Below are 13347 nucleotides of genomic sequence, written 5' to 3'. Positions count from 1 at the left end.
TTTTTTAAAAACCATAGACATACAAAATGATTTGACTTGATAGAAATCAACATGTGATTGGTTTGGATGATATAATTATTTCTCTTAAACAAGATTATCTCGAGACTTTAGTCTTATGTACACAGAAAACTCAATCAAAAGAGTTAGTTTAACTATTATATTATGGATGTTTCTAGTTAGAAATGGTACCTCCATGAATTGAAGTTCTTGATTAAAGAAGGAGAAAAAGAAGAAAAGTAGAATGATGCAAACTTGAAATAAAGGAACTCTTGTATTATATTGAAAGAGTGAAAAAAAACTCATTGATTACATTACAAAAAGGAAGCTGTTATTTATAACAGAAAATAACAATTAATCCTAACAAATTTCTTAACAAACTTGCTAATAAAAGAAAGATTACAATAATAGAAAGAATACAAATAGAACCAGTAACAATATTATGTACAATGATATTGCTTGAGACTTAAATAATTGATAATTGAATAATGCTTGGAAATGTTGATCAATAAGCCAAATTGGTTGACTGAGAAGACATGAGAAGACATTCCCAACTGGTGTAAGCACAAAGCTTAGTGGAATGAAAGTCTTGAAGAGAAGCTTGTGTATGAAATGGATGCACAATGTTATGAGGGTGTGTGACTTGATTTTCAAGGGATATATGAGGAGTTCCATAGTGTAATGTGTTATGAATTGTATGAACTGATTCAACAAGAGTGCATTGAATCATAGCCAAGGCAGCTGACTCAAAGTGTTTGAATGATCTCTCTGCATTTACAATACCTTCTGCATTTGGAACTTTATCTTTTGCTGCAACTTCATTTTCAACACCTTCATCCTTTAACCTGTCATGAACAAAAGTACTACAATAAAAACTTATTAAGTTTAACATAATGATTTTTGTAATTTCATTTAAAACTCATGATACGTGAGTGTAATTTATTCTAAATTTTATATTTTGCTAGTTTTGTTCCCATGAAGCATAGCAGCATTGGTTTCTGGTAAAACGCATTAATTGCAATGACTTGTTAAAAGGCATCAAATATGTAATGCCTGAACTCTTCCTTTATGGAATGAAATTAACTGCTAATTATTCTTGACATCTAAAACTGAATATAGTGTATCCAAACATGTCATAAATTAATTATAATGAAATAATGTGTAATTTTTTTAACTCATGTGATATATTGTGATTGGTTTGATATGTTTTGGAATAATAGATCATCGTCCCCTTGTTTTGTGTGTGATACAATATATGGAGAGAACAAAGATCACCTATCCTAATTACTATCTCACTTTCTTATACCGGTCCAATAAGAAAATGTCACTTAATTAAAAAATATATAAAAACACAAATTAACATTTTTATATTACTTGAATGAAATTGATTGATCCAAGACATGAAGAGATACTTATTCTAGGATCATTGTTTCCATGGAGAGCAAAAAAAACATAAGTAGTTATTATGCTATAATATAAAAATAGATGTATGGGATACAAAAAAAATAGAACTCTCTTTCTATGTTATAAATACAATAATTTCATACTTTGAAAATAACACATCAAAAGTTTTGAACATTGAAGGTCATGATTATTTGTAATAATATGGTTAAACCTTGAACCACATTTTGTAATTGAGTTATATATTGATAATATTTTATAAAACAGATAACTTAACCGAAATGTAATTTAATTAATAACTCATCATATGAATAATCTGACTAGTATGATAAAGAAAATGGGTAAACCTTGAAATTAAGCACATAGAGAGAGAAAATGAAGCACTTGGTTGAGGAAGGTTTGAACGAGTATTGAGGCACTATACATGCATTACAACGCAATTCACATAGCACCCTCTCACTCAACTCATGCATCTCTTCTTCTTTTCTTCATTTTCTTCACTCACAAGTTACTTACAACCCAAAACTCACTCCTCTCTCTTTTCACTTCTTTCTCATTCATTCCACAACCACAACAACAACAACAATCACTTCATTTGTTTCCAAAACAAAAACATAACCATAAACATGAACACTTCTTTCGACTCCTCCGAACTCATTCATAGACAAACCCGAAAACATATTCAACATAATGAACCACATTATTCTTCTCCTTCTCCAACTTCTCCTCCAAAACAAACAACAAACAAAATCATCACCAACATTCCCTTCATCCTCATTGGTCTCACCATTTCCTCTCTCTTCTTCTACACTTTCCCTCTAACCAAGCCATACCCAACAACACACTACCCCGAGTCATCGTCGTCATCATCATCATTATTCTCTCTCCCAACTCGACGAATCCTTCTAGAAGAACCTACAACCAACACAGGTGGTAGTGGTAGTGGTGGTGGTGGTGGTGGTATAATGACACGTGTACCCGGCGGTGTACGTGGGAAAAGGAAGAGGGTAGTGGTAACTGGTGGAGCTGGCTTTGTAGGGAGCCATTTGGTGGATAGGTTGATTGAGAGAGGTGACAGTGTGATTGTTGTTGATAATATGTTTACAGGAAGGAAAGATAATTTGTTGCATCACATTGGTAATCCTAACTTTGAACTCATTAGACATGATGTTGTTCAACCTATTCTCTTAGAGGTTGATCAGATTTACCATCTTGCTTGTCCTGCTTCTCCTGTTTATTACAAGTTCAACCCTGTCAAGACCATTATATCCTTTTTAAATTCACATAAATTAGGGACTCAATTAAGTGTGAAGATTGTCAACTATAAATGGGGTGTATAACAAAGTACTTTTGATTTACAATCATTAATGGATTCAAAATGGTAGAGATCACTAGTAGTTCTCTTTATCAGGTTGAAATTTTGATCTATATTGTTCAGTTTTTCTACTTTGAGTATAGTGTAATGAATTTTTACTTTCTTTTAGAAATCAAATTTATCTAATGGTATGGCTATTAGTATGCATGGCTATATAAAGTTGATAAATGATTGGCACATATACATATATGTGTGTGGATTAGTTTGAATTGTAGTCCTTGATTCTGATGTTTTATTTGGAGTCTACAAGACCAATGTTATGGGCACACTCAACATGTTGGGACTGGCAAAAAGGGTTGGTGCTCGTTTTCTGCTTACCAGCACCAGTGAGGTGTATGGTGATCCTCTTCAACACCCTCAAGCTGAGACATACTGGGGCCACGTTAACCCAATTGGTAAATATAACCCTTATCTTATATCCATGTATTTGTACCGAGTTCATCATATTATCATAACCACGTACTGGGTTCGTCATAAAGTAACGAACTATGTATCCAAATGAATCACGTATCTATACCTGTATTACTTACTAGTTAACTATGACTTATCTCACTTTTGAAATCATTGATTAAACTTGCATATTTGCACTGCATGTTGTTGGTGTAGGTGTAAGAAGCTGTTATGATGAGGGGAAACGTACTGCAGAGACCTTGGCCATGGACTATCACAGAGGTGCTGGTATTGAGGTTTGTTCACAATTCTTAAGGAATGCTGTATTTTAGATTTGATAAAATTAAGATTGTGATCTTGATTAGATGTTTTAGGCGGGAATAGTGTTAGCCCATTAGATTGGTGTATGTTCCCTATAACTTACTAGAAAGCATTCAGTTCAAATGTAGGATACCTATCTAGAAGTTTTCGCAACTCAATCGTGTATGATGGAATCATCAAAGATTTGTATTTCCAATTGCAATAAGTAGGAGTAGTCTTTGTAATATATGTTATCGGGTTAGACTATACATTTTACCTATGTAATATAATTTTAGGATTGTGATTAGAGTCGTAGTTGCAGTTCGGTGCAGACTGATGTTGCCCAATTAAGACCAAAACGGTTCACAATCACGGGTTGATGCCATTTTGTCAGCTACTACGACTTGATGAGATGTTAAACTACATCATTTGATGTGATCGACAATTTAAAACATTGGTTATAAGTGGATAGTTAATGTTTATCTCTTGCTGCATAATTTAATCAATAGAGTGTGCAATTGCTGTATAGGTGAGGATTGCTCGTATCTTCAACACTTATGGACCAAGAATGTGCCTTGATGATGGCCGTGTAGTTAGCAACTTCGTTGCTCAGGTTAATCTCCCTAACTCCCTTACTTATTCTTCTTAATTGTCCTCTTTTTTGTTTGGTTTTGTTGCTTTACCAGTTACTACAATATGCTTTCATTTGATTAACTGATATAGTATTATGACATCGACCAGTCCATGTAGCCGACATTGCCTACTGGGATTAAGGTTTGGTTGTTAATATTTGTTTAACCAAGTTTTGAAAACAAATACACAGGCATTGAGGAAGGAACCATTGACAGTTTATGGCGATGGGAAACAAACAAGAAGCTTTCAATATGTTTCAGACCTGGTAATTCTGCTCTTCTTAGAATAAACAAGCAAGTAATTTTACACTGACTCAGCACGTTTGAACTAAGGTTAAACAAATATCTACAATAAATATATTTGTGTACCCAACAGGTAGAAGGCCTAATGAGGTTGATGGAAGGCGAGCATATTGGTCCTTTCAATCTTGGCAACCCTGGTGAATTCACCATGCTTGAACTTGCTCAGGTAAATACAGACCTTGTATATTTCGGCTCGAAATTTTTAGCATATGTTGATAATTTTTAAAATCAAATGTAAAAAGGAGTAATAAATTTGACCACCTTTTGATGCAGGTGGTGCAAGAGACTATAGACCCAAATGCAAAGATTGAGTATAGGCCTAACACAGAGGATGACCCACATAAGAGGAAGCCTGACATTTCCAAAGCTAAGGAGCTTCTCGGCTGGCAGCCAACTGTGTCCCTCCGCGAGGGACTTCCTCGAATGGTCGCCGACTTCAGGCAAAGGCTATCTGGTGAGTCAAAGGGCAGTGTTTCTGCAGCATAGAATAAAAGTGAGGATGCAAAGAGAATTAAAAGCAGAAGTAGTAAAAATAAAGATATACAGAATAACAAAACTTGCCTTCATCAGAGCCTTTTGATGATATTTAGATACCTATGCATCAGTCAATGAATAGGATTTATATACACAGTTTTGGCAGAAAAATAAGTAGCACAATGCCAAGGGGAGATCATTTCAGGAGAGACACAATTTTTCATTGTAATTATATAATGTATTATACTATATTGAAACAATGTATTAGATTGAAAATTTATTACTTCAAAAACCATACTATTAGCAAAAGCTGGAAAAATAAAACTCCTAAAATTACTTCAATAAACTGTATGCTGAGTTTCTATTTTCTATTTTCTTTGTGCTAAACAGAAGTTCATTACTCTGCACTAAGAACCACACCTTCCTTTCCATATATAACAGAAACCAGCTTGTTTTCAGTGTTGTAGGAGACAAACATTCTGCTATATTATTGATGAATATTCCTGGCCATAGAAGACTTGTATTCATTTTATTTTTTCTAGTTATCATTTGATTTGTCTCTGTACCCATTGAATTTCATATCTGCTTATGAAGTCCTCGCGCCATTTGATAATAAAGCATCAGTGGATACAATCATTTTTTATATTTTCAAGTTAAAGATCACAGTAGTTAAAGATGTTGGAGCTTGAAAGTCGAAAACAATCTAACACAAAATGTGTATAACATACAATACAAATCTACAATGACCATCAAACATCAATTTATTCTCACAATATCAGGTACTTCTATAGGGTAAGAGTGAATTATATCACTCCATGCACTTGCAGTGTCTGGTTTCACATCACATAAACATTTCCACACTGCACTGTTACACTTGAATCCACTTCCAAAGGCAAGTTGCCACACCCTATCCCCACATTTCATTCTCCCTTTTGCTTCTATGTAGCACAGCTCATACCAAATTGAAGAAGTTGAAGTATTCCCGAACCTGTAGAGAGTCATAGTTGCTGGTTCCATGTCCACTTTCCTCAACCCCAAGTTTTTTTCAATGGCTTTTATAATAGCTTTCCCCCCGGGATGTATGCAGAAATGCTCGAAAGCATGATTGAAATTTGGAGTATAGATGCTTGTTCTTGTCGCCCATAGCTTGCGACGAATAATGGAAAATACATGCAGGAATTGCTCTCTCAATGGCAAAACCAAAGGTCCTAGTGAAGCTATATTTTTCTTCAGTACATCGCCAGCCACAATGACTATGTTCTTTGATATTGATACACCTTCATTGCCCTCTGGATCCACATCCTGGTAGACACAACCCTGAGATTGATCATCTCGCGCTGTCGTTGTTCTAACGATATGTTGTAGCTTATACTTCGCCTTATGCTTATCTTGGACCCTGCTAGACATCAATATAGCTGCTCCACCCATTCTGAATAGGCAATTAGATAGCAGCATGGATGGGACTTTACCATTGTACCAATTATGAGTCAAGGTCTCAGTGCTTACAATTAGAGCCAGTGAGTTCCGGTGAACTCTCAACAAGTCTTTAGCGAGACTCACCGATATGATTCCAGCACTACATCCCATACCTGATAGGTGGAAGCTCATGATATTGCTCCTCATTCTGAACTTGTTAACCACCATGTCACTAAGACATGGTGTAGGACAAAACACACAACTATTAGTAATAAGTATGTCAACGGCTTTCGGGTTGATGTTGTTTTTCTCAAACAGGCATGTAATTGCTGAATACATTGCTGTTTCGGCCTCCTCAATGGCAGAGGCAAGAGCTTTCGTTCTCGGTATCTGAGCAAGAGATTGAGGAAGTGCTGTTTCCTCACTGAATCCAGACTTTGCTATGATCTTGCATTGGAAAGCAACAGCATCTGGATCCATATGGTCTAAAAGACTATGCTCTTCAAACATGGCTAAAGGTAGCCTATAAGACCTTGGTGGACAACAACAGCTAAAGTCTATCAAATAAATTGGAACTTTTCTTCTGCTTGCAAAGTAGAGGATTACTATACTTGCAACCAACACCACTGCAAAATAATGTGAATGTGGGATAATAAGGTCAATGATAGTGTTGGAATGTTGTATCAGCAATGTGAAATACAAGCTGTAAGGTTCCATTTTTTGTGAAGTTAAGTTTTTGCTAGCATTTCTTGGCATATAAGGTTCATCTTTTATGTCATGAATATTATATGGACTGAGATAAAGGAGAGTGTCATGGTGGTTGGTTTAGCATGAATAGAGAAAGAGAAATCAGTTGGAAAATAAAAATAGACAAATGTGGATGGAGCTGACCATTCTTTTAGTGTTGGCCTTAAATAATGGCATTGTTGTGCTTGTTAACATCATATTCTATTTTGTGAGATGAAACTTCATCTTTGCTAACTTGCCACATACAATATTCATTTATTCTTCCATTTTTCACCCATGTCATTATGTTAAAAATGACTTGTCCTTGTAAATAGAAAAAAAAACAATTCTTTGTGAACTTGCAATAATCTTTATATCAGTATTGATATCAAGTTAATATATTCACAATATGATCTAAGATGACAACAAGAATAACCAAAAAATCCTAGTCAATGAAGTCAGATAAAACATATTGATGCCTTAATGACATAATATTCTATCATAATTAATCATAAACAAATAATATACTCAAAGTATTAACATCTGTAACATCTCTGTATCACACTTCGTATCATTCCCTATGCACAAATCATTGATTGGTTGAAGGACAATATTATGATTCTTTTTTACAATCCCAACTGTGATATAGGAATGATACAAAATGCATATAAGGGATTTAAATCCCAAAGTTATACGAAAGAAAAGTTTATTTATACATTTAAATGGGAACACCATGTAGTTTCATGATGTGATGAATCGATATAAAAATATAAAGAAGTTCATTGAAATATAAAAAAATGGTATTAATATTGAAAATAACATCTGAATAGCCAACTTCATGTGAACTGCAAGCTATGTTGCATGATTTCTTTAAAGAAGGTAAGATATCCGCTACCAATATTCTTATGTACTCTTTTGGTGTGAATTATTTGGAAACTATTATTTTTAGCTAGAAGAAATGGGGATTTTTAATATTTTTTCTCTTAGTCACATCATAATACTGAACTTGAGTTGCATAGTTAGGCTTTCACCCTCACATCTCAGCTGATTTTAGTGCAAACTCTGATCATTTGTATCAAATTATACTGACGTACTCATACCTTAATTTTTTTTAAATTGTCATATCTCATACATGTATCAAGTATTGTCATACTCATATTCATGTTTTATAGAAAAATGTTAATATGTTAGTGTTTGTAATGTGTAAGACTCGAACTCTCAACCTTCTTATCACTTCATTCCTTAAACCTCTACCCGACTCCCATATTCATGTAACATAGCTTACAGGTAGATTACGTGAGTCTCATCCATTCTCATGTTACTTTCATGGACAACAATTTACAACAATTTCTCTCTAATAAGTCTACATCGTCATTTACAACCTTAGTCCTTAAAATAGATACTGGTCAGGCCCCTAGATTGCAATTTCAGCTTATTGAATTAGACACTAGGAAAATACTATCGGATGATTGTATAATTAACCCATAAGTAAGAATCTATTTATTGTGAAAAAAGGAAATAACAATCTCTGGAATGTGGCCAGTGACATGTATTTCTATTAGTATGTGGTAGATTAATTTGTACTTTAAGATTTAGTTTGGAATTAGAAGTTGGTGACTTGGGTAGTAATTTTTCCAACCTTAACCAAGCAAAGTGAAAGTCAAAATTCTTTCATCTAAACTCAATTTTCTATCCTCTTCCATATTTTCACATCCTCAAACAAACACACTGGCCTGATCCTCAGTAGAACTGAATCTCTTCTCAGACAAATGAAGTAATCTAAAGATGGCTTCCTCTTCTGCAACTAGTTCAGATAATTTGATTAAACATGGAAAATCATATACTTACTACATTGAAAGACATACTCACACTGAAAGGTACTAGATGCATTGCATACATCAGCAAACTTGCTTTCATGTGACTTTCACATAATCATAACAAAGGCAGAACAGGAATCCTATCCAGTATAATCAGTGCACTCCAGTCTCAAAAAGTTGCCCAACTTTCTACAATTAGAATCACAGACCAGGGATAGCCTTTCAGTGCTGAACAGTAGGATACAACTTGATACCATGATAGGATAAGAACTCTCAATTTCAGCGTTTGACAAGAACATAATGTATCCACAGGAACATTGGAGAGAAACTGTTAATTTAACATTGGATAGCTCAAAAAAATCCAGCTTGATATCCTCAGGTTTGACATCTGAATTATGTAACAGGCTCTGCCACTGCTCACAGCCATAGCAGTGGCATGATCAAGACTAATGGCATGTAGTTAAATGCCAAAGACCAATAGGACTTTGGTGTCTGGTCATCTAACTAAAAAATGATGTTAGCTGCTCAGACTTAAATGCACAAGGACTTGGCATTCATCTCTTCACGTCCTCCTGATTCTGACAGTTCCTTCTCAATCATCTAACTGATGTGTATAACTAAGGGCCACTCAACAATGCTACCAATAATTAGCTTTCATAGCTACCAGTAGTCTCCACAAGAGCAAAATCCACCTTCAAATTGGTGAAAACGGATGCGATCCCTCACAATTATCTCTCTCTGTAATATTGTAGATAAAATTTTCATCCAATTATGACAGTCTTGACAGATACGAAGGTTTTTGAAAATCCTGATTTTTGTTCCCGGACTGCTTTTCAGGACTCCATAAGCCAAGGCCAATTTCTCACTATGAAAAGATAAATTTTCCTCCTTTTCCTCTTCAGAAACATCCATCAAAACCAGATCTGTTAAGGGCGTGAAGCCCTCCAACTTAGCTCTCTGAATCAAACCTTCCAGTACTCTGTAAATTGCTTTCATTTCAGCATGTGACTGATCAGCTGCCTTGAATTGATGAATGCTGTCCCCCAATTCAATCCAACTCTTACCACGTTTCTTATGAACTCCTCCCTTTTTCATCATCTGTCGCACTCTCTCAGCACTACTCCAGTTATTTAAAGAGCAGTACATATTTGACAGTAAAACAAAATCTCCACTCTCTGCATGGGATATCTTTGCAATGGCAATTTCACCAAGTTCTTTCTTTCTATGGGTTCTACAAGCACTCAGAAGCGCTCTCCAGATAACAACATCAGGCTCCATCGGCATAGCCTTAATCATGGCATAGGCATCCTCCAAGAGCCCTGATCGTCCCAAGAGATCAACCATAGTTCCATAATGCTCAAGTTGTGGCTGAATCAAGAAACGATTATGCATCATATCAAAGTACTTGCGACCTTCTTCAACCAATCCAGCATGGCTACAAGCTGCCAGAATCCCAATAAAAGTAACATAATCCGGCAAAACATTTTCCAGTTCCATCCTTGAAAACACAACAGTTGCATCCAAAGCAAGTCCGTGACTCGCTAACCCATTAATCATTGCATTCCAAACAGACACATGATCACGTTTAACATCTTTGAAAACTTGCTTTGAAACATCAATTCTACCACACTTAGCATACATATCAATCAACGCAGCACTCAATATATAATTCAGTTCAATCCTTTTCTCAGCCATCAAAGCATGCACCCACTTGGCATTTCCAAGAGCCCCGAGTCTCGCACACCCAGTAATTACAGATGCAAACGTAAACCCATCAGGCTCAACCTTGGCATTGAGCATCCCCTTGAAAATTCTCAATGCATCAAGAAAGCGAGAATTTTTCACATAACCTCCAATCAGGGTGTTCCATGTGACAACATCTCTAACAGACATTTTATCAAACAGCTTCTTAGCAATATCACATTCCCCAACTTTCACCAAGTTTTCAATTATTATATTCATTTTGAATAAAACCGAAACATGGGAGATAATGTAACGAAGAACTTGATGGGAAATGTGAAATTTTTGACATCTAGCATATGTTGAAATCAGAGATGCCACAAGTGATGGGTAAGCAACATAACCAAGTACAATAATCCGTGCATGTGTTTTACCTACGGTTTTGAAATCCATAGAAACTTTACAGCGTTGAAGAACCCGGTGGAGTACCCTATGGTCTGAAACGTGAATCAAATCATGAAAAAAATTGAAGTAAAAAAAAAGAACTTTTTTGTGTGAAATTGTGAATTGGTGAAAACATGTAATGTACCGGTTAATGAAGAATGGTGGGAGGGAGATGATGACAGCGAATGGATGAAGCAATTAGGGTTCCTCCATGAATGAGAGAAAGAAGGAAAATTATAAGGTGAATATCTTAACCTCTGAACCTTCATCATTATTCTCTCCATCACTATTCTCCTAACAATAATATACTTCCCTGTTACCCTGTACTTTCAAAGTTTCAAGTGTTTTACAATTACAAATTCATAAACAATTCATTTTTATCCATTAATATAATTAATAAATAACAACTTTGAACGTAATAATAAGCGAATGATGGATCACTGTCTATAAAATTTTCCACATATTGTACTCTTTCACTAAAATTCTCAATTTTTTGGGGAATTTCCACCATTCTCTTTTACCACCATTGTAAGTAAATTTCGTATATGGACGTGGGATTTGTAAATCATATATATATATATATATAGAGTTTCTCTTGCCTGTTCTTTCGAAATAATTTTACTTGTCCTTTATTTAGCAATTGGGAGAATAACATTGGTTTTATCTACTACTTTCTTGTGTTTTTTTCTTCCACATTGGACCCATTTCGACCAATTCGATTATCAATGAGTTGATTTATTTCAGATCTCTGGACAGAAATATTTAATCCTCAAAGTATCCAAATTTAATTTTGTTTGTTTGGTTCATATCTATTTTGACTTAAACTTATGGGCATGATTCTTTTTATGTGTGACTTTTTTAAATGATTATATAATTAATAAGCAACTTTTAATCCATACTAATTATATATAATTGTATCTCATATTTTGCATCCTTATAATATATGCTCCTCTCGCCTTTACCCACTTATAAAAGATTAGGGCATTTGCCCAATTATATTTGAATTATTCTATTAAGAAAATGATATTCAAATTAGTTAATTTTACTGTAATTTATTTTTATTTGTGTATTTTATTTGTCATTATTATTTAAACATTTAAATTTATATGCTCCATTTATCTCTATTAACTAAAATTTGTGGATCCTTCACCTTTTCTCACTAGATATATCTATGGATATGATTTACCTTATAAATTCCTATGTATAAATAAGTAAATAATCCTTAGATTATATGCTATGTTGAGATATTTATATCCCTTGCGAAACAAAGTTAAAATATATCTTACTTAATCTCACCTTAAATCCAGTTTATGCATGTATCATAAATATAACAAAAATATATTCAACAAACAGATTTAGCTGAGTAAGAAGTTTGCAAGAACACCATGTAAAGCTGCTATCCAACCCCCACTTCAATACTTAATAAGTTATAACATAAGGCCTCATTGCAATACCACCATAAAAGAGTCAAATATTGAGCATAATTTGCATGCAATTTTTTAAGAAGGGAATAAAGTAGCTAAGGCCACACACTAAAATATGTAAAACAATCAACTACCAAACTACTCCATGGACGGCTAATCTGCTATTAAATAAACTTAGTTCCCTTGATCAACAAAATGTTGGTATAGTGGTATAAAGTCTCGACTAGATCCATAAGATGATTAAAAAGTCAAGAGTTTAATTCCAGTGAGTGATACTTGTTGGAAGGGAGCCACGAACCCTGAAAGAGATTAGTTATGTTGAAAAATATTGTATCAATGTAAGCAATAGTTTACGTGAATATGATAATTGTATTGTTGGGTTAGTTTTAGCCCAAATTATTAGTTTCTAAGAGTAAAACAGGTTAGTTAGGTTAGTTAGTTTTTTCTTCATCCTTTTACAAAAGGGAATGAAGTATCTCCTAGTATAAGGAGATAAGTTATCTCCTCCTGCCAGTGAAACCATGACATGTGGCATGTTTCATCATTTTCTATAAAAATATTTAAAAAAATAAACAAAATAGCACACATGTCACATTCTTACTGGCTAGAGAAGATAAGTTATCTCATGATATGATGAGATACATTATTCTCTTTACAAAAAGGCTTTCATTGTAACTCATTCAATTCATTCATTTAATTCAATATTCATTCAATGACTGAAATTCATATCATATTTCCGTTCTTGATTCTTAATAAGTTCTTTACCTAAAAAATATGAGAATACTCTAGTATCCAAAAAAAAATCTTAACTGTTACTCTTAATTATAGTGCTACTTATATTCAATAATTTACATGCCTTGCTCTAACGTTGCTATTTGAGTACTAAAGCCTAAATTACACCTAATATTAAATGTTCAAGAATAGATAAATTGTTACATTACATTTCTCAAAAGTAATAGTTTCAGCCA

General features: G+C 34.2%; 3 protein-coding genes across 3 annotated transcripts; 1 reads left to right on the top strand and 2 right to left on the bottom strand.

Moving 5' to 3' along the window:
• On the top strand, positions 1937–5150 carry LOC109344998 (UDP-glucuronic acid decarboxylase 2-like). Its single transcript, XM_019583743.1, has 7 exons — positions 1937–2663; positions 3021–3168; positions 3380–3459; positions 3993–4076; positions 4287–4361; positions 4472–4564; positions 4672–5150. Exons 1-7 carry the CDS (start codon positions 2025–2027, stop codon positions 4882–4884), a joined length of 1332 nt encoding a protein of 443 aa, XP_019439288.1. The 5' UTR covers positions 1937–2024; the 3' UTR covers positions 4885–5150.
• LOC109345000 (probable 3-ketoacyl-CoA synthase 21) lies at positions 5567–7385 on the bottom strand. The gene has a single exon (XM_019583746.1). It carries the CDS (start codon positions 7042–7044, stop codon positions 5629–5631), a length of 1416 nt encoding a protein of 471 aa, XP_019439291.1. The 5' UTR covers positions 7045–7385; the 3' UTR covers positions 5567–5628.
• On the bottom strand, positions 8705–11274 carry LOC109344997 (pentatricopeptide repeat-containing protein At5g50990). The gene is made up of 2 exons (XM_019583742.1): positions 11101–11274; positions 8705–11008 (listed from the first exon to the last, which is right to left on the bottom strand). Exons 1-2 carry the CDS (start codon positions 11237–11239, stop codon positions 9492–9494), a joined length of 1656 nt encoding a protein of 551 aa, XP_019439287.1. The 5' UTR covers positions 11240–11274; the 3' UTR covers positions 8705–9491.

This window comes from Lupinus angustifolius, chromosome LG04 (genome assembly GCF_001865875.1).
Source record: "Lupinus angustifolius cultivar Tanjil chromosome LG04, LupAngTanjil_v1.0, whole genome shotgun sequence".
NCBI classification, from domain to species: domain Eukaryota; kingdom Viridiplantae; phylum Streptophyta; class Magnoliopsida; order Fabales; family Fabaceae; genus Lupinus; species Lupinus angustifolius.
The sequence above is the reverse complement of the archived record's forward strand: the minus strand, read 5'-3'. Positions and strand labels throughout refer to the sequence as shown.

Bases quoted from the DNA above. Each gene is read 5' to 3' on its own strand.
- LOC109344998 (XM_019583743.1), top strand. From the start codon at position 2,025: ATGAACACTTCTTTCGACTCCTCCGAACTCATTCATAGACAAACCCGA. The intron at 3,169-3,379 runs GTAAATATAACC...TTGTTGGTGTAG, and splicing joins GGGCCACGTTAACCCAATTG to GTGTAAGAAGCTGTTATGAT. The intron at 4,565-4,671 runs GTAAATACAGAC...CTTTTGATGCAG, and splicing joins CCATGCTTGAACTTGCTCAG to GTGGTGCAAGAGACTATAGA.
- LOC109345000 (XM_019583746.1), bottom strand. From the start codon at position 7,044: ATGCCAAGAAATGCTAGCAAAAACTTAACTTCACAAAAAATGGAACCT.
- LOC109344997 (XM_019583742.1), bottom strand. From the start codon at position 11,239: ATGGAGAGAATAATGATGAAGGTTCAGAGGTTAAGATATTCACCTTAT. The intron at 11,009-11,100 runs GTACATTACATG...TTCACGTTTCAG, and splicing joins CCACCATTCTTCATTAACCG to ACCATAGGGTACTCCACCGG.